The sequence below is a fragment of the Neodiprion fabricii genome, chromosome 5, assembly GCF_021155785.1.
Source record: "Neodiprion fabricii isolate iyNeoFabr1 chromosome 5, iyNeoFabr1.1, whole genome shotgun sequence".
NCBI classification, from domain to species: domain Eukaryota; kingdom Metazoa; phylum Arthropoda; class Insecta; order Hymenoptera; family Diprionidae; genus Neodiprion; species Neodiprion fabricii.
Window position 1 is genome coordinate 1,746,798 of NC_060243.1, and position 20,641 is coordinate 1,767,438.

At 46.7% G+C, this 20,641-nt stretch overlaps 1 protein-coding gene and 1 long non-coding RNA gene across 2 annotated transcripts in view; one reads left to right on the forward strand and one right to left on the reverse strand.

Moving 5' to 3' along the window:
* The window catches only part of LOC124183082 (AT-rich interactive domain-containing protein 1A-like), a 268,981-nt gene that overhangs the window by 197,633 nt on the left and 50,707 nt on the right, over nucleotides 1-20,641 (forward strand). Inside the window, exon 5 of the mRNA XM_046571097.1 lies at nucleotides 5,106-5,152. Within this exon, the coding sequence (XP_046427053.1) occupies nucleotides 5,106-5,152 (47 nt within the window). The remainder of the gene's footprint in view (nucleotides 1-5,105; nucleotides 5,153-20,641) is intronic.
* The window catches only part of LOC124183092, a 118,514-nt gene that overhangs the window by 37,607 nt on the left and 60,266 nt on the right, over nucleotides 1-20,641 (reverse strand). The gene's annotated exons all lie outside the window — the stretch shown is intronic.

The window sequence follows — 20,641 nt, forward strand, 5'->3', positions numbered from 1 at the left end:
GGGTGGAAGAGGAAGGGGGGGGGAAGGGGGGGGCTGGGCTGCAGAGGATGGCTATTGGCACTGAGTAGGAAAAAGTTTTACTACGTTAATTATCGTGCTGGATGCCGTAAAACAATTCTAAAGATTACCCGTTGTTAGACCTGCCCCCCCCCCATTCCTCGCCCCGCGTACCTCCGCAGAACAGCTCTCCTACTAGCTATGCTACTTATTATATGGCTTCTGGAACATAAAACCGCGGTGATTGAAGTAAGGCTGGAAAATTTCCTTCGGCAGAGAAACAAAAAATAAGAAGAAAGAGAGAAGAAAAAAAGGAATCTAATAAAGCCGAAAAATTAGGGTGACAACCCCTCCGTCTCTCGTCTCTGTACTATTTCGCCCGGATTGTTTCTCCGCACGGAAATCGTTCTTGCTACCGATTTCATCCCTGACACGACAGTGTGACGGATCGTTAAGGACTGTGGTCGCTCTGTCCACTCGATGAGCGGCGTTTTAACGTCGGCAGAAATTCCTTCTATTTGTGTATTTGTAGAGCCATCATGCGTGGAGAGAGTCGAAGAGCGAGTGAGCTGAAAAGGAGGAGGGGTGGAGAATGGCTCGCGTATTACGGTGGTAGCCGGTTCTTTCACGCTGTTTAACTTATTCATTAAAAAGTCAAACACTGGAAACAATTAATTAGCAATTAACGCTAGGCCAGTCGAGACTATGGGAACTTTGGATACGGTGCTCCGAGCCCGAGGCACAGAGTTTCTTTCCAAAGAAACTGCCAAGTTTTCAACTTCAGTTTACCAGCTATTTGCTTCTAATTAGCGGACAAACAGCCATCCGGAATATAGAAATATATATAACCGGCATCCAGAAGGCTCTGTACAACCGATCGAATATAAGGTTCAAACAGGCTCGTTCCACCTCCGCAAATAATCATCGCACCGACTCAAACTCCAAGATGCAATGTACGGCGGATTTTCGTTCCTGCACAATTTCCGTGGCTGTTGCTGCGAGCGGTTTTACAGGTTTGAAAAACTTTTATCACGACCAGTAGCAAGCCTGGCTTTGATAGCCGAAATTATTGACAGGGTGTTGAGTCCAGAAAATGTAAAGTGGCCGAAAGCATTGACGTGTAATTTCAGGTTTAGACGGTTGGGACCGGACCGCGACCAACACAATAGGCCGCGTCGAAGTTGGTCAATTTCCGCGTTGAGAGACGGAAACGCGGAGGATAGAGAAAGAGAAAGGAGAGAAAGGAAACGGCGAGGGAAAGCAGCGCAGGGAACAGAGTTTCCCGGATGAAATTCAGATAGGAAAACATCGACAGCGAGCGCGAGCGAACGCCTAATGAAATTAACGCCCTTGCGAAAAAACAAAAAAACAAAAAAAAAAAAAAAATGCGGACAGTCGCGGAGGAGGATGCAGTGGGAAAACCCAAGGAAAAGTGGCCTGCAACGCGTCACCCCCTCTCGCTTCTCGTCGACGTCACCGTCGACTATTGAGCCCAACCACCATGACGACGGGATTTAATTAAAGTGACGTGCAAAAAGTAGTTGCGACAGGGTGTAAACCCGAGTTTTCAACTTTTCTTAGATACCGAGCACGGCGGAAGTGATTTTTGAACGAAACTGATCAACGAAAGTAACGAGATAAATCAATATAATGAATTGACGCGTGTTTCAATTGGGGGGGTTTTGACTTTCGAATTTTCGATTTTCTAAACTTGAGATAATTCCTTCATTTTTCTTTTTTTTCCAAACTCTATTCGCGAGACGAAGAAGCGCCTCGAGGCAATTGGCTCATAACCCCACGGCGAGTAATTAACGTGAGTGCATCGCGACTGCGAGACACAGAAAGTACGTACCGTGGATTTTAGAACGCGTTACGAAGAATTTCTGACACCTCCGCCAGGGGGGATCGTTTAAAGCCCGGTTCACAGGCGGTGAAAACGGCGAAATTAAGCGGAGGCATGTGATTAAAAACGGTGCAAAGCTGAAGGAGCAAACGATTCGAAAGCGAACTGCGTGGTGTGGGGGTGGGGGTGGGATGCCTCTTCATTCTCCCCGGAAATCACACGTTTAATTTAAGGCCAGGGAGCAATAAAAACTTGAATAACAACGAGGCCGTGAGTGCGATTTCTTTTTATCGAAATGGCGCGGGTTGAATGCCGCGTGCGGAATGATCGCGTCGCTCACACAGCACTCGATTCTTAGTTCTCTTCTCCTCTCCGATTTTTTTTTTGTTTTTTATTTCTTTATCTTTGTCCGTTCTTTTTTTCTTCCTTTGCTCCGTCGGGTCCCGCCGGTGTGAGAAGGGTGTCAAGTGTCGGGAAGACTGGAGGACCGCGTCGAGTGTTTGAGCCCTCGACACTCTTTTCTCCTCTTTCATCGCCGCTCTGTGCGTGCAGCGAGCTTGTCAGTTGGTAAAACAAGCCGTGGAGGAATCATCGTTCGGTCGGATTTCATAACGTGATCGTTGTACGTGTGGAAAATCAAAGGGACGACGATCGGCGAGAGACTCTTATCGGTAAAACGTGATGTCGAGTAAAATGCTGAGGAAATTTCTTCCTGCGAAATCCTTGACGAACCTTTCTTAATTGTACGATTCTATTCGCCGATTCGGCCGTTCTGTTTATAGAAGAAATTCACATTCACCTCACAGTCAGCTCCTCTTGGTGGACGAATCCAGCAACCAACGAACGGACGAACGGTCTGGCGTATCGGTTAATTAAAAGTCGAGAAGAGCTTTCCACCAGTCACCCCTCAGCCCGAAAATCCTTCCCCAGAATTTTACTCCTTCAACCCTTCTTCGGGACGCCACCGAAAGCCATCGGATACGTATCCTATAATCTGCTCACGCTAAGAACACCATTTTCCAGAGTCCCAGTGCTGAGACTTGAGAATAAATAATAAAAGAAAGAAGTGTCTAGGTTAAAAAGGAAAAAAGCTTTCCCACGGCAATTCGGTTGATAGTGAATAAAAAAATATTTTCACTTTTTGCCAAACTCGAAAGTGTGGAAAAAAAAAACATCCTAATATCTGATTCGAAATCGAGTGCTAAATTTGAGACGAATCAACGACGTGAAACTTGCCGATATTATTGGGTGAAATAATTGCTAGTTTGGTTTGAGTATAGATAATTTATATCCACGGGCGTAAGGGCTGCTCGGATTAGCCCTCGCCCTTGAATCCTCTCGCATCTCGCGGGCTGTGGCACATTTATAAGCGGCAGCCGATGCCACATCCTTCGGTCCGTCGTCGGGTCGATATCAAATTGCCAGAGATAATTACATTGCGTTACGTTACGTTACGTTACGTTGCCTCGAGTTACATTACGCTGCGTTACGTTACGTTGCGATATCAGCGTTACCCCCAGCGAATCGCTAATGCCTCACCGGGGTGAAAATTAATAAGGAAATCCTGACATCATTCTTGGAATCGCATATACGTATCACGTTCATCCTGCAACACGCCCAACTAATGACTTAGACTATCAACTTGTACGGATGTAGAAATCTCCCCGTTGTGATGTTACGATACGTACCTACTCGCCAGTCCTGCCCTCGATTATATCAAAGAGGAACGAATCCTCACGTTAATAACAATCATACGACACGTAAGTAATTTTTTCCCCAACACGCGTCGACTCAACTGACGTAATTGTACCGTAATGACATTGGACGAAACGCGACTTATCGTGAGAATCTCCAAACCGAAATCCAACGAATCGAGTAAAATTCCAGAGCATGTACGGTGACATACGTCGAGAATGTGTCGCCCGGCACAACCCGGCTTCAGACGTCTGACGTTTTCCATTTCTGACTCGACCGAAGTCCTCCGCGTCGCGGACCTGCTCCTGGACACGAATGTGGCTGCGGTGGTCCTTGTGATCAATATTCCTTTGCCCCCTTCGCCTTGGCTTACCCCTCTTGCGCGGTACCCGCCCCCGCCTAGTGATCGTTCTCTTTATCTCCCTCTCTCTCTCTCCCGACTCGTACCATTCATCCGTCTCTCTCCCTACCGCGCCCCGCCCCCTTTAACCCCCTCTTGCACCCTTGTCTTAATTAGGAGTCTGAATCTGCGGCGGACACGCGTAAGGGGACGAGGGCCGAGCGAACCGACCCAGACGAACACACTGTCCGAAACATTATTCCAAACTTTGGCTTAGGTACTGATAGGTGGAAGAGGTACACCCCAACCCTTACTTCCACATCCAGGCTTACTTGCGTCCGATGCCGTCTTCACTGTCGCTGCTGCTACGAATGAATCCGTGTCTTAAAACCACCCTTTTTGTCAAGGGATGCCTTTCGCTGGAAGACGTTAAGAAGTACTCGGAAGATGTCGTTTCATTCTTTTTATCTTAAATGTTGATCAATGAATCCTAATCCAGGTTGTGCAGCCGTTGATCACGCAATTTTGAAAACAGCGTTGTCAATCTTTGGCGGAAATTATTCTTAGCCAATCTGATGCGCGTGTCTCTCCTCTGGAACTGCAGAACCTTCACTCCCAAGCCTCCATGGAAACAGCTCGACTTGGTAACGTGAATTAGCCGCTATGGCTCGAGCAGCTTCTCCCGTATCGATAACGTCAAAATAATTAATTACCCTACCCTGTACCACGTTACCACAGCGTCTCGGTGGTATGCAGCCTGAAAGAACCCATCTGCAATGTACAAGGATACCGAGGTTGCCTGTCCCCCCTCATCTTTTACGGTTTTTTAGCTCTAAATACGAAATTTTTTCTACATATTAAGAAAAACCGTTTGAGGATGAATTTTCGGGATCCTTTGATGACTGATCATCCAGTGAAAACACGGGTCCACCGTTAGATGCGAGGAGTAGAATATCGCGGCTCGAGTTCTTCATTATAGATTCCAACGAGGACGAAGAGTTGGGGAAATCCGAAGTCGATGGCGTCCAACCGCAGGGCGCTTGTACCAGCCCACGTATCCCGTCCATCTCCCCTCGAAACACAGCCCGTCTGTGCAAAGCCGAGCGAAATATTTACTGTAATTACAATTTTAATCAGCCCATACACACACCCACACACAGACACAGCCACATATATGATCCCTCTTTCACCGTTGGATATTTTAACAAAGAAATATCTTTTCTGTTTCAGAGTTGTCCGTCGCGCGGCGGGACTTTCCCCGCCAGATCATGAACAAGGTAAGCTTCGATGATGTATAGAAGGGCTTCGCATGGTTGAATTGAGCATTACACGGTGTTCGGTGGTCCTGAAGGACCTTGAAGTCCTGGAAACGTCCCTCGATGACAAATGACAAATCCCCTCTGCATTCGTGTATTTTTATTTTTCCTCAACGTCCTTGAATGGCCTGAAAATGTCCTCGGAATTCGTTACGGATTTTTTACCGGATACCACCATGGTTTGGATTTTGGTGAAACGCCTTTCCAGTCTCGCGGTCATTCGGCGAGCAAACTCAGATCGAACAACAAAGCGCGAGCCAAGGAGAACCCGAGCTAGGCTAAGGGCAGACCGTTTATCCTCAGGTTAGTTAGTCGGGGTTACAGTTACCAGGGCAATCGACCCAACACGCTGGACGTCCGGTATCGCGTGTGGCCTACGCCTCCGTAGCTATTAGCCAGAAACTACAGCAGTTGATTGGTTCTGCAGCTTTTTCACCGACTCCTCGAAGGGTTGATAAATCTATAATAATTCCGAGGTATCGAGTGTTTTATCAGCGGGCAGAAGCCAGCTACGGTAATTCAGAATAACGACTTCTGATGATTCGGTTCCACGAAGATGGAAATTGCACTCGCACACGGTGTTTTTATTTGAATTCGCCTGCGCAGCGGGGGCGTAATTTTGCTTACCTCACCTCGACTACTCAACATACTTTGTTGATATATAAGTGAAGTGAAGCTCATTTGTAGGCCCTTTGCGCCGTCTGCTTCTCCTTCTCATTATGCATTGCACATGAGAAAACTTGGAGTCTGTACCTGCTCTGCGCTCTCGGCTCTCTTTTCTCTCTCTCTCTCTCTCTCTCTCTCGTCTTCGCTACTCTACACGCGGTCGGTACTCTCCGTCTCCCGTTCTCTCGTCGACGCGGCTGCTTCTTTATAAACTTTTAATGATGCCGAAGCCTAAATCGAAAGGTGCGCACCCCGCGCGCTACGTAAAATTACCAAGCATCGTCTATCGAATATCAATACATTTGGTTATTGGCTGCACTGCTCTCTGACTTTTCTCCTCAACGCCGCGAACACGGACCAACTTCTCCCAAAATTACCTCGTTGACCCACCCCTCCTTTTTCCTTCCAGCCTCCTTTCCACCTCAAACCAATCCAGATATTCGAAATTTTTGCACAGGCATACGAAATACTACCTCGACCATTTGCACAAAGTCATTCGTCGTTCGCGCTCAACTGACCAAGTACACAAAGTTCAGCTGATGTGAGTCAAAGTTACACGAGTTATTCACAGCTGGTAATATCAGTCCATACACGAATCGATTGTTTAGATATTTGACTCTAGTGCATCCGCAGGATGTGCCGCTATTTCCCTGCGAAAAGGAATATCCAGCAATAAGTACCCACCACCGTTACGTAGTTTCACCGTTCAATTGTAATCATAAACATCATTTGGGTTAATTTGTAGATACTATCGGTGGGGTCAGCGTATATCCAAACACTCCCCTTGAAACGGTCTTTCCTACCATTTACTGTGGGACCATTAGTTATGGTTTCTCAGGGACCCAAGGCGCGGTCAGAGTCTGAGAAAATCCATTGAAGGTGGAGGATACTTTGGGTGGCGTTGGTCACCCGGATCGGTATTAGAAAATGAAAAGGAATCGGTTCGTTCTCTTGACGGTCCACGGCACAGTCCGTAAGAATAATTGCCGGGTAGTTTGAGTCCCGTTCACCCTCTGACGCGTGATAACAACCTCTAGATGTCGAGCAGCGCTCCAGGGGCGGTAGGTAAGTGGGCGAGAACGAGGAGCGAGTAGTACCCAGCTTGGGTAGACTAGATTTATTCCAACTCTCCGAGTGAACTCATGGCCGGGGCGGTGTGTTCCGTAGTCGTAGATTATTTCTTGACGTCAAATAAAGCAATTAGCATGTGCTCTGACCAGGGTCCGGGTCCCTGGCCCGGGTAATCTGGCCGGAGTCCCCGGCGTGTGCGACATCTTCATCAGGACGCGAACCCCGTGTCCCTGTACTCTTCGACCCACCGCCCACCTGACCCACCGCCCGGTCACGTGACCCGCCCGCCGCCACCCCAGAGACAAGGGGCGCACATGACACGGGCTGCGCCCCCGACTAAGAAGCGAGCCTGTGTGGGTTGAGCGTCAACCACCACCACGTTGGTATACAGTGTACACTTCCAAGGGAAATTTAACAAAGGCTGACCTCAGCGCAGGTAATGAATGTTATATAACCCTTTTAATGCCTTGCGCCTCTTAGATTTTTCAGAGGGACGGGGATCCCTCTATCCCTCTCTCTCTCTCTCTCTCTCTCTCTCTCGTTCTCGGGTTCCGTCAAAACCTCCGCAGCCGAGTGGCTTCCGCGCTGAAGAGAAGCGGTAGAGCCTCCGGGGCTGCAGGTAATTATGTGGCGGACGTAAATTAAGCTTGTTTAGATTGGGATTTTTATTAAGGATATACCCCCCGAGCCAAAGAGGTAGGTAAAATGACGCGCGAAATGCCGAGGGATCCGCAACCCTCGTGCCGCAGCCCTTTGCCGTTGGTATCGTAAAACCGAGAACAGTTCTCCTATCATACTGACCATCAGCGACTACCTACGTGTACCAGACGTAGCACTTCCGCGTCTTCGGGAAGGATCATCATCGCCGAGGGTCCGTTTCATCTTCGCCACCGTCAGCCGTACGGAGACAGATCGACACCGCCTCGGGTATGAGGCCATCCATCTTTTATCGAACACCTGACGGTTGATTCTTGCCATTCCCACGTGAAGTGGGAAAAATTTTATAAAAAAAAAACAAAAAACAAAAAAAAAACCCGATGAAAAAGCGCAGCGTACCGAAGTTGGTTATAGGAATTTATAGCTCAACCTTAAACCATCCACGGTATATAATAACGAAGCGTAATTTTAAAGCCCGAGAAACAACATGCGCCTCGGTGTTATAAATTTAAAACGCCTACCGGGTCCCCGGTGGTTTCGCGGCTCGCGTGCCTGCATACAAAATAATCGAGAAAAAACCCGGAGACGGTACTGCAGCCTTGTGGGAAAGTATTTTTGTGGTTAACGCGGTATAATTCAGCTCGGTAATACACCAACCCCTACCCCACATAGACACCCACCTTATATCCCTGGATCGGGGGTGGTTGATGCGTGCCCGAAAACGACTCGCTCTCTCTCTCCGTCTCTCGCCACCGTCTAAGGGACTAGACTCAGGTGTTCCTCGGGGTAAATAGCTTGGCATCATCGTCAGAGCCTGATCGATGTAACGCGTCCACGTCCCAATACACTTTGGTCTCAGATCGAAGCGGAGAGCAGAATACACTTTGAGAAAATATGTTTGATTTTTTAGTCAAACCAGTCGTCTTGTCACTTTGCATTAAGGGTGGGGGGCAGCTTGAACGGTTTAAAATCATAATAATGTTTCTTTTTTTTTTTATAAAACGTAAAAATTTGGAACAATTTGAGTTCAAGGGCTTTGTTTGCTTTAAAAAAAGAACTCCTAAAAATAGGTCTTTTTTTTATACCGTCGAAACTGTAACCCACCCTTAAGCCCCCGCCGTCCTTAAGCCGGGTTGCAGGAGAAAAAACACAACGTTCAAACACAGAATTGTGTCGCAAACAGGAGAAAGCTGCCAGCCGGTGGAATTATTCCGGAGTCATTTACGCAGCTGTAAACGGTCTTTTGTTGTACATACAGAGCCGAGTAGCCAACCGCGAGCAAACTGCGAATTCAGTGGCAAGCGTCAGGGGTTTGCGGAAGTGGATAGACGTTGGGGTACGGCGTAGGAGGTTTCGGGGAGTGTAGTAGGCAGTTGGAATTACAAAAATAACACTCTCCCAGCCCCTCCTGGCAGCCGGGCTGCAAGCTCTGGTACCGTAGTTAAGTAAAATTAAGCTAAAATTTCTGACCACCACCGGACGATATATTCACCCTTTCTCTCTCCAGGCAACGCTGCGTGGCGTAGGGTGATGTGTCCGGGCGGGTATCGGGCCGCAGAAGGGGTACGTTTCACTTCACACTTGGTCTCTCTCTCTCGCTGCCCTTCCACCCTTGGTGCCCACGTTAAATATTTACTTTTTAATGAATATGCAAATATAATTATTTACGCGCAATTTATACGTTTTTACACGCATCGCGCCCGCGACACTTAACACCCTCGTCCACGTCCTCGTTCCGAGTACTCGACACCCACCTCGAGTGTTTATCCGGTAAACGCGATCTCCTCGACGTGGTAGATTCTTCGGCGGTTTCGTAGACTCAAACCCCCAAAACGTAATGGCACGCGGTGAATTCGGGCCGGAAAATGCTGAGTGCCCGTATCTGCTTTGCCCGCAGCGATATCGCGAAACGTGTTTGCTGGTCGAAGAGCGTAGCCGGCTGGTGTAGGTAACGTCGGCTAGATCTTCTCCCCCAGAATGAACCTTTACGCTAATTATCTGGCTAACTGGGAAGGAGGGGGGAGGCGGCATCAAAGAACCAAAGTGTTTAGCTGCAATATCTTTCCACGATGCTGCACATCGAGAGGAGGTCAGAAGCGGCACGGCGATATCTTCCTCGTTTCCAACCCCTCCGCGTCGCCCCCACCCCCCTTCCAACGGCCTTAATAACCTTCTCCCCATTTTCAAAACCTCACCAGACGCGTATCTCATACCTGACGCCAACGATATTTCAAAGACGTTGCAGCTGTAATGTATCATCCTCATCACTCCCCGTGTCTGATGAACCTGCCCTTGGGTTGGTAAATTGGCGGATTAACTTTCGGGCTTTAATTTCTCCAGATAATTTGGACAATTATTTTTGCACTCTGACATCGTGTCCTTCTTATTCGTCGTAGATATAAATCCGATGTAAGAAAAAGAATCAAAAAATTTTGGAAACTGTTCGAACACATCACCAAAGTGAATGTGAAATCCAGGAAAGGCAAGTTTCGTAACGACTCGAGAGTTCCGCCTAGATGCGGAACAATTTTCCTTCAACAAATAGAACGTGTATAGGAGTTCGAACTTGCGTGGCGCAAGGTACGTATATAGGTATGTACGCGGTATAAACAGACTCGAAAGTATAGTGATCCCACCTTGAAATAGGCGTAGGGAAATAGATTCGCAAACGTTCTATCGGATATAAATTGCGCCCATTCTCCACCCGCCCCGTGCTGTTTGACGCTCTATCCGACGTCACCCCGACATTCGTGCCTAGGAAGGATCGGTAGGATAGAACTGGTTGAAACTTTCATCACAGAAATAGCTCCTTTGACGCGATAGAAAAGGGAGAGATAGAGAGAGAGAGAGAAGGAGAGCGCGTCTCTCACGCACGCAATCCAGCCCCAAAGAGCAGCGACGCACTGAGGGGTGGAAAGGGTCCTGGCATCGTACCGGGTCCACTGGTGAGATATTTTGACGGTCGAGTAACTCGCCTCGTTCTCGGATACGAAACTGCAGGTGAAACCATCGGCGAAAATATATTCAAAAGTTTCCAATTTGCGGTTGGCTTGAGGGTGGAGGTGGGGGGAGGGTGAGGAGATAACGCGAGTGGGGGTGGGTGGGAGGGTAGAATGGGCTCTATTATGGTAATTATATGATAAATACAACAAGGCCTGAGGCGCTGTCTTCCCCATCTTCGAGAGTCCCAGGCAGCCTGAAGTCTCTCTCTTCCATCAGTGGCAGGAATCCCGCTCTCGTCTCTCGTCTCTCACTCTTAGGCATGGCTGGCGCGGCTGGTGGTTTGGTTTAAAATACGCCTCCTCTCTCCCCGGAATGCAATTAATCTTACTCTCTGGCGAGAGGCTCGGCACAGTGCGGTGGGCGACGTGCGGGACAAGACGGAAGGAGGAATAAGAGAGGCCTGGGATCGTCGAGGAGGAAGAAGTGTTACCAACTTAATGAAGTACGACTTCTGATGCGGAGGGATGTAAAGGAAGGTGTAAAGACGCGAGAGGGCCCGGCGATGCCGCCAACAACTCCGGATCATCCGACCCTTCGGCTCGTTCTCTGCACACTCCCTCCTTTCATTCTCGCACTTACAATTAGTTGAATACCTAGCTTCGTTACCTTTCGATCTCCGACGACACAGGTCTGCAACCAAAAATCTGCACAGGCTTTTTTACACCGTTTCTTTTAGGTTTTCTCTCATTAAAGTTCCATCACGTCAGGTTCTTCCTTGAACTCGTATTTGTAGTTTCATTTAGAATGAAACTCCCGTTTAACTCGAAATCTCGTATCATATTCTTGATTCTAAAAATTCTATGCAAAAGTGATTTCTCACTTCCATTTGATATGTATTATAGTGAGACTCGAGAATAAATACGAAGAGGGAAAGAGAAAATGGAAAGCTGAAGCGTGTTCGGAGGTGCATCAAAGAGAAGAAGAAAAGGTTTCATATGCGAAAAGAATGAAGACGGAATGTTGAATACATTTCGTAAAGAAATTGCTTGTTTAATTTTATAAGAAACATTGTTTAGTTTATTGTAATAAAATGTCTAGTTTTTTCATGATTGTTTTGCTTTTATTTATCCAAGCACATTGTATTTTGCAAGCCAACTTTTTGTACTTTGTATTTTGTACGCGATGGAGTTGAATGGAAGTCATTATTGGATTCAGCGCACTCGAAAACACAACACTTACCAAAATACGTCCCATGCAGTTGAAAAAAAATATTGTCGTTTGCAGACCTGTGCGAGCAGTACCAGTGACTCGTGTATCTTCCGCTCCTTTTTCGCCATTCAAGAAGCAACATTTCCAAAAGTTTACCTCACATTCATATCACCTTCTCGTGTGGAGATATACAAACCATAGCATAACACGCTTATCAGAGTCTCGGAGGAGCCGCCCCGGCGTGTCGTGGCTTATTCTTCTTCCCTCAAGACCTTGCCACTCCGAACCCCAGCTCTCTCCTGTCTGCTCCAACGGAAACCGCCACAACACACTTGACGTCTTCCGTTAAAGGTTTAACCCGACTCTCACCCTCACCGCGGATCGCCTTTCGCAGAACGGATTTCTCCGTTGGTGCCGAGCGGCTGTTTGGAATCGAGTCGAGCCCAACCACTTGACTGAGGCTCTTTTTCCCCCATATAAATCTCCTTTTTATTTTTTCTCTCTCATCTTCTTCATAAACACCCCTCTTCGCAGGCTCAGACCTCGTTGCAGATAGTAAAAAAACGACCCTTCGATCATAGAAAAATGTGAACTAGACTTTGCCCACGTTATGAGAATTTCTTTTCTTGGTGTCAACTATCGAACGAGGATGCGTAAATTGATTATTGGGGAGAAGAGCAAGCGCTGCGTCGTCGCACATCGGCCCGATGGCTAATACAAGGGGACACGTAGATGTGGGAGGGGAAGGAGGCATGTAGAATCATTATAAATAGTCATAATTACAACAGTCGCGTGTGCTTAATTCAATTACCCTGATTAACGTGGTACGTTGCACCCTCGAGCCGGTTGTTCGCCAGCTCGCTCGCTCTCAGCCGAAACCCGCATCGCCTCGAACGGCTCCCGAGGCGGCTGCAGCACATCCAGAACCAGAGCGTAAAATATACGGGACGGCTAGGAGGACGGTGTATAAGGTGTGGGCGGTGGTATCCTGGCTAGGATCCCGGCTGCGCTAGGTATTATGCTTATGCATAGACAAGTTATAGCGCGGCTAATATGATTATCTCTTCGACGAGGCGAGGCGAGGCGAGGCGAACCCGCAGGTGGATACCCGCCACGGTAGCCGATTGTAGAATACCCTAAATATACCGTGCATGTACGGCGATACCGAAAGCGAGGTTTGATCGGCGTGGAAAAATACGGTCATGTTTTTGAACCCCCGTTGCATTTTGCCGTAACACGAAGAGATGGGGAAATATGAAATGAATGGTACGGTAGGAGGGAGAGGAAGGAGGGAGAGGGAGATGAAATGGAAAAAATTATCCAACTGGCGGGCCGCGCCAGCGTTCTTCTGATGAAATCCGGTGAATTTGTCGCTGCTTGGATCGAACCCGAATAAATTAGTCCCCTCAAACGGGCGAGATATAAAATTTTGAATATGAATGGCCAGTTTTGCATCCGTAATAAGCTCTTATTCCAGAAACAAAGCACAGCTGACGAGAACATATGTTGATGAAGGGAGGTAGACAGCCAGAGATAAGGAAGAACGGCAGTGGCGTCGCCACTCTGGGGACATTCATGAAAATTCGTAAGGAACTTAACTCGAATTAGTACAAAATTTCTTCCGTTAACTCTGCCAAATGTCATTTGTAAAGCGATATATAAATTAGCTTCCGAGCTGCTTGGCTCGACTCGATGATCTGTCAAGAAAAAGAAAAGAAATTGATGACAAAATGTCCTCCAATTTCCTCCAAGTCTCGTTCATATTTCAAAAAAATGTCGTAGGTATTTCTCGTGTAAAAAAAAAAAATAACTACTCACATAATTTACGAACAGCGTAATTAATTAATGTTTCAAACAAACAAGCGTATATATCAACTGCGAGAAATGTGCTCCGTTGGGCAAAAAAAAAAAAAAAAAACGATGGCAGCTGATGGGATGAAAATCTGTTTTGTGAATGATAAAAATACGCGAAACCACGCATCGTGTATTACGGCTTAAGAAAACTTTTGGAAAAGCTTGACTGCTCGGGCGAGACGAGTTTTTTTCTTCATCTGTTTAGAGAGTATAACATACAACAAAGGTGTGAGCCTGAAAGTCCGGTCTATCTGAGTACAGCTGGATCCTTTACGGCAGCACGTTATGCCCGGAGGCGATGCTGGATGAAATTTTGGAAACGTTTAACCCGAAAAGTTAGGTAGTGTGAAATTGTAGGTAGGTAGGTAGGTAGGTACGAGTTACTCGTATAACCGTCAGGAACGAACCACCCGTCCGTCGTTAGATCTGAGGACGGGGAATTCTTGGTATTGGGATAATTTGAATGATTGAATAAATGTCGGATGCCGAAGCCTACATCACCGGTAACCCCGAAGCTTCTGATAGAAGAGAGACGTAGATGAGAAGAGAGGAGAGCGGTGGGTAGAAGGGGGACGAGGTAGGGGGTGATCCAAGCTCAGAGAACGGGAGGAATAGAGGAAGAGAGGAAGAGAGACCTCTCATCTCGTCTATCCCTCCCGCTAAACTCATTACCCGTCGGTAATTTCATCAATGCTTTAAGCTCCGAAGGTCTCTTCAAGAGATGTATCCAGAGGATGATATCATCGGCGGGCTAGACCGAACAATTCGTCGGATCATCGAAAAAAATCGCTGGGAAAATCAATTACACAAAATTCAATGTAAGAATTATGCAAATACCGTTTACGTCTGAATGGGGCTCGAGTGAGCAAGGTTACAATTAGGCAGGAGCCAATTCAATATCGAGGGCTATTCGGGGAATATTCAACAGGAAAATATTAAACGCTCCGCGAGGTTCGCCTCCGGTCCCGATGAATACCAATAAGTATTTCAAATATTGGTCATACTGTAACCGTTCGCTGCCAGCTCCGATGGTTTTCTCTTTCTCTTATCGTGCCTCTCCGATCCCCGTTTCGGATTTTTTTTTCCCTCCAACCTCGCCTTCGAGTGGCCTCGTGCACGTAGACGGGCACCAATTACTCCCCTCGAGGGCCACTCGTTACTCGTTTAATTCGTTTAAATATCGTGTCGAGGCTGCTTGCTCACGGCGGCAAAAGCTCCCGCGGAGGGAAAAAAATAAATAAATAAAAGAAATACCCAGTCCGAAGTCACTCGCTCCACGTGCTCTCTCCGGCATGAATTCAAGATAAAATCAAAGTAACCGCGGATGTTTTAACGCGTCATAAATCCGGCCATTCAAGATTAATATGAAAGCTCAAAGGTAGGTTGGATGAAAACTGCGCGAGCCAACGGCGATGGGGATCGGTGAGTAAAGTCAGACAGAGAGAGAGGGAGAGAGAGAAAGAGAGAGCCCCAGGGAAGATGAAAACTGGGAAAAAACAAGCTCGAGAAATTGACCGGAATGCTCTGGCATATACCAACCAACCCCGACAGCAGGGAGAAACTTCTTCGGACGAACCAGTTTCTCATCTTCCTCTCTCTCTCTCTCTCGCTCTCTCGCTTCGTCGTCGTCGTCGTCGTTCTCCTCCTTTCCCAACGTTAAACTCAACAGCGGCTGTCCGCTAATTTAATACATATTAAAAATAAAAATGTAAAAAAATTAAAAAACAAACTCCCCCCTCGGCACTGAGTGAAAGAGAAAAATATATCACGACGAAAAAAGGTACACAACGTACACCAATTAACGGATTCAAGTTCCCATCATCTGCAGGCAGTTCAAGTGCTCTAGAAACGAAACTGCGGACCTGTGGCAAGATGTACGCGAAGCTGCCGAGGTGGTGAATGCTTGACTCGCGAGTCGACTCTGTCATTAGCTAAATCTAAGAAGCATAAAAAAAAAAAAAAAAAAACACACAACGAAGCATTCGATGCCAAAGTTTTTAAACTCTAGTCAATACCGCACGACTCATCCCTAATACTTATCCCATTCGCTCAACTCAAATAACTGATCGCGAGAGTAACCGCGTCACGATTTCTTCTCACGTTGCACAGAGTAGAGTTGAACTAAATCCATTCGGTAGTTGAGTGTAAATTGTTGAGCGATCAGTTTTTACCCACCGCAACTCTACCGTCAATAGAAATGGGGGGAGGTTAGGGGTGGGTTACTATCTCATCAAGGTACAATCCATCAAGTTTAGACACGTGCGGTGGTGGGGAGTGGTGATGGTGGTGGAATCGGGAGACCATTTTCTCGTCGAAGGTATACCTCGTACAACTCGTACGCAGCCTCCGGACGGAAATTGCTCTCGAGCTACCGTACGAAACACCGTACGACACGAAGACGTCACAAAGGGCTGAGAAGACGAGAGACTAGCAGCTCGCTTAGTCGATGCTTATTAGTAACCCGAGATCGTCCCGTCCATTATACATTCCGATTTCAGGATAAACCCACCCCGCGACCCGGCGAACCTTCTGGGTTCCCCGAGGCTCACCACCGCCACCCTCGCCTCATACTCGGAGCCGTCGTCGACATGTAAGATTGAGCATTGCTGCGATGACAGCTGATTCGAGGGCGAAGGTTATGTACCGAACCTCTCGAGTATACGACCTATAAGCTATACCCTAGCTCGCCTAGCTGTGCATAAATATCGTGTTGCATCTCTCCAATATGCATATACGTTAAGGCGATCCTTATTTAGGGTGTTGACGAGTTTTTTCCACCCTAGCCCCCCAAATGGACTTCAAATAATTCAGAAAACAATTGTCTAATTTTTTTCACATTTTTATCTCAACTCTAAGATAGTCCGCTTTGTCGCCGAAGTTTCTTACGGCAATGATTACGTGAACTATCTTAGATCTGAGGTAAAAATTTGAAAAAATTAGACACTTGTTATTGAATTATTTCACGTTGATTTGAAGGATGGAGTGTAAAAATTTCGTAAACACCTTAAACAAGAACCAACCTAATATACAGTTTGAATTTTTATTCGTCACCTTCATCCCTCACATCCACTACATCTTTCTCGCTATTAATTATAAATCGTAACACGTTTGATAGACTGTTATAGTGCCGAGCTTAAATGAACGAAATCGAAACGAACGTGAAAACCGTTTTAACTTTTTTCCTCCCCGCTACCACGCTGCGTTGCAGTCCTCGATCCTCATCAATTGCGTCGAACAAGGGAGGATTATTTTTTCTTTTTGTTTTTCTCTCTCTCTTCTTCTTTGTCGTTCACCGCTCGATGCTCTCCTGTCTCTGATGATTCCCCGTTCTGGCACTGCAACGAGAGCAACGAGCTTCACTCCGGTACATCGTAGAGCGACAGGGGCGATTATTTGCCCCCCTGGTTTTTATATTTCACGATCGCTTTATCTCCGGTTGAGTAGCTCGCGGCGTGTAGACCGACGGGATGATGAAACGCAGTTGACGCCGGTTATCGAGCTGTACCGTATAGTGTATACATGTACGTAGATACGTATACGTCTAACTGCCCACAGTTAGACAGTGCACGACGTGACGTAGACTCGATTTATCGAAGCTCGACTTCACCCCGTCGCTATCTCGACGTAAACAAACCGTTTGAACCGATAGACACATACATACCTGCTGATTAACGCTCGGAGATGAATAAGCTCGATTCGTCAAAACGCGAATGAAAAATACATGACTGCTGTGGAGGATTCGTAGCAAATCGGTGTTTTTAACGAATCGTCGCTGGGGTACCGGAGAAATCAAAAAATTGATATACGCGGATGCATGTAGCGAGGAATCGGATTTCACGTATACCTAGGAGTTGGTTCAACGGTCATCTGATTACCCGAGCACCGATCAGATTGGAAATCGATGAACGTATGCGAGGGAGGAACTCCAAGGGATGACGCGTGGTGCAATTTTTAATCATGAAAAAAACCGAGGCACCCGCTATCATAAATCCGCACGGTAAAACTTTATCGAAAGCCAATAAAATCGGGGGACGGTGGCAGACGCCGGCTAGTTTTGACTCTCTGTAAAAGTGGCCCTACACCCACACCTACACCTACGCCCTGCGAGGGGCGGGTAGGTGGTGCAGGTGCGCGTGCATGCGTGCGGCCCTCAACAGGTGGTCACTCGGTGGGTTCATCGCGGCGGGCCGGCCGGTGGTCATCCATCCATCAAGAGCTTTGTGCCGCGAGAGCGTTACACGAGGTGGGAATGAGGGAGTGGAGATAGCAGCCACGGTCAGAGGGCAGCCAGAGGGCAACGAGAGGGCAGTCGGCCCAACCAACACTCTCTCTCTCTCTCTCTCTAAATATATATACACGTGTGTGTGTGTGTGTGTGTGTGTCAGGATAACACGGCCACCCCCGTTTCCCCGTCGTCCAAACGGCCTTTTTATCGCTCTGTAAAGCCACCCGATTACTACCTTTTATTACACCTATGTGTACAGACAGGATCGATCAAAGTATCGAAACACTCGTCGAGTCAGAGGACCGAGAGACTTTAACCTTCGGAGTGACGCACGTAATTGTTCGATCACCGAGTAGACATTCCGGGTCTGTGAGATCGTGTGCTTTTTTCAAGGTCTACCATTTCAGAACTACTCGACTTGAAAAAATTCTTTGACATTCCTCAAATATTGTAGGATTAATCCACGTAGTTCGAACGCCTCTTCAGAAATTTTTCAATCATTTGGGTAAAAGTTTGAAGTAAATTATGGTTAAATAGTGAGCAAATCAAAACTTGAGGACAAGGTCTGACAGATCTTCTGTGTATTCTCAGAGGGTCAATTGTCAGGAATGATTTTCGACGCTTGAACTTTCGTGAGTGAAAAAAAACTTTGAGACTCGAAAGTGAAGCCTTTATTCCCGACTGAACTAATAACGTTAACTTTAGTTAACTGAAAATCGGGACGAAATTAGCGTATCATTTCCACTTAACACATTTACAGGAAATATGAGATGATATTTCCCGCAAATCCAAACTAGCATGTTTCTCTCGGGCAGTAAACCCACCGGCGGGAATAATCTTCGACTTTATTCCCTTGTTACATAACGTAATATTAAAGTGCACCGTAAATTAAATAGCGCATAAGAGCTCAAAATCGAACTGCGAGCACAATGACGTTTGTATTTGCGTACTCGTATCAAGATTCAAGATGAATCGAGCATTAAAAGTGAAAATTGGAAAGCCAGATACGGAAAATCCGACGTTGGATGAAAATTAGGGTCGAAACAAGGCAACCAGCCGCTGCCTCCTGTAATACAAGACCATCCAACGCTGTGGTTTGGGAGATTTTATCCATCCAGGTTGGAAGCGTGGTCTTTTTGCGGTGGCGGCGCGGTGTTCGAGAATAAAGGCTCGGGGATAAAACATTTTTAATATAATTAAGTAGAAATCCCGGGTCCCTTCTGCCCACGGCGGTCTAAGCTTGAGCTCTCCGGCTGTAAGAAGGGTTGTATTCAGCCTGCCTCCGGGGCATGTTAATGCACTCGCAGATCTTAGCACTTACACTCCAACACGCTCAACTCCTCCTCCTCCCCTACCACCCCCTCCCCCCCCCCCCCTCTCACCCCGGCACTGAGCCCCATCCAGCCATTTTCTCTTACTCTTAAACTACCCCGGCGCTCAGCGAACCGGGATAGGTGGCGGCGTCGCCTTCAGCCTCCAGAGAGAGCTTTCACGGAGGACGCCTTAAGTCCGGATCCTGGCTTTATACAGCGTAGCTGCTAGCCGAGAGCTGCGATTCCCGCAGAATGCAGCACAGGAAACTGTTTTCAGTCAGTTCACTCCTCCGCGATTCCATTTCACCATTCTCCGTTTCATGCCGCTCAATATATATATATATATATATATATATATACATAGTATAGTATAGTATGTAAGGAAAGGAGGGAGAGTAGGAAAGAGGGCGGTTCTCGATTCAAGTATAGGCAGTTTGAAAAATTACAACTTTCTCTCTAATTAACGGGGAAAATTTTACTTCGGTGTTAATTAAATCAATCCTGACTTCCCCGACTCGGTATAAGCTGGCCACGCTTTCTCGATTATGATCAGAGCCAACTGTGTCAAAATTATACCGATCAATCTCTCACCGGATATAAATTTTCGTGATACATACGATGATTAGACGAAAATGTAAGCGTGTAATTGCTGAATACAATATCTATGTGCTAGGGTGGTCCTTGAAAAGTTAATTTTTGAATTTCGACCGACGAGCTCCCCAAATCAGCTTCAAATAATTTAAAAATAATTCCCTAATTTTTTCTCATTTTTATCTCAACTTTAACCCGTGCCTCAAAGACGGTGGATTCCATTCAAGCCCTTCAGGGGCACATGAAATATACGAAACGGATTTGGATGAAATTGGGTATAGGGAGATTTCTTGGATCACTGATTACGAATTGAAACTTAAAAATTCAAAATTCAAAATGGCGGATACAATATGACGAAGCGAAATCCAAAAAGTCATTTGATTTCGATAAAACTCGGTACCCGCAGGTTTTCGAAGTCGCTGATTACGAATTTCAACTCGAAATTACAAAATTGAAAATGGCGGATCCAATATAGCAATATCAAGGGACCTTTGGGATTCTGGTCCATCATATTGAATCCGCCGCTTTGAATTTTCAAATTTTGGACCAAAAAACACCCAATACCAAATTTCATTTGAATGCGTTCGGCAGATTTGATGCACCCCTGAAGGGGTTGAATCCGAAAATCCACCCTCTTTGGGGCACGGGTTAGAATTGAGTAAAACTCTAAAAAAAATGAGGAAATTTGTTTTGAATTCTGTGTAGCCGAATTGGGGGGCGACGCAGTCAAAATTCAAAAATGAGCTTTTTAAGAACCACCCTCCTCTATACGTATACAAAGAAATAAAATCCAAAGAGAAGATATGACAATTTGCACCAATTTTTTCTCTACCCCGTAAGACAAAGAAGTGGCGATATTATTCCGCAAGCAAAGACGCAAGAGCGGACAGAGCGTCTGCAAAGCCAGAAGCAGCCGACGTT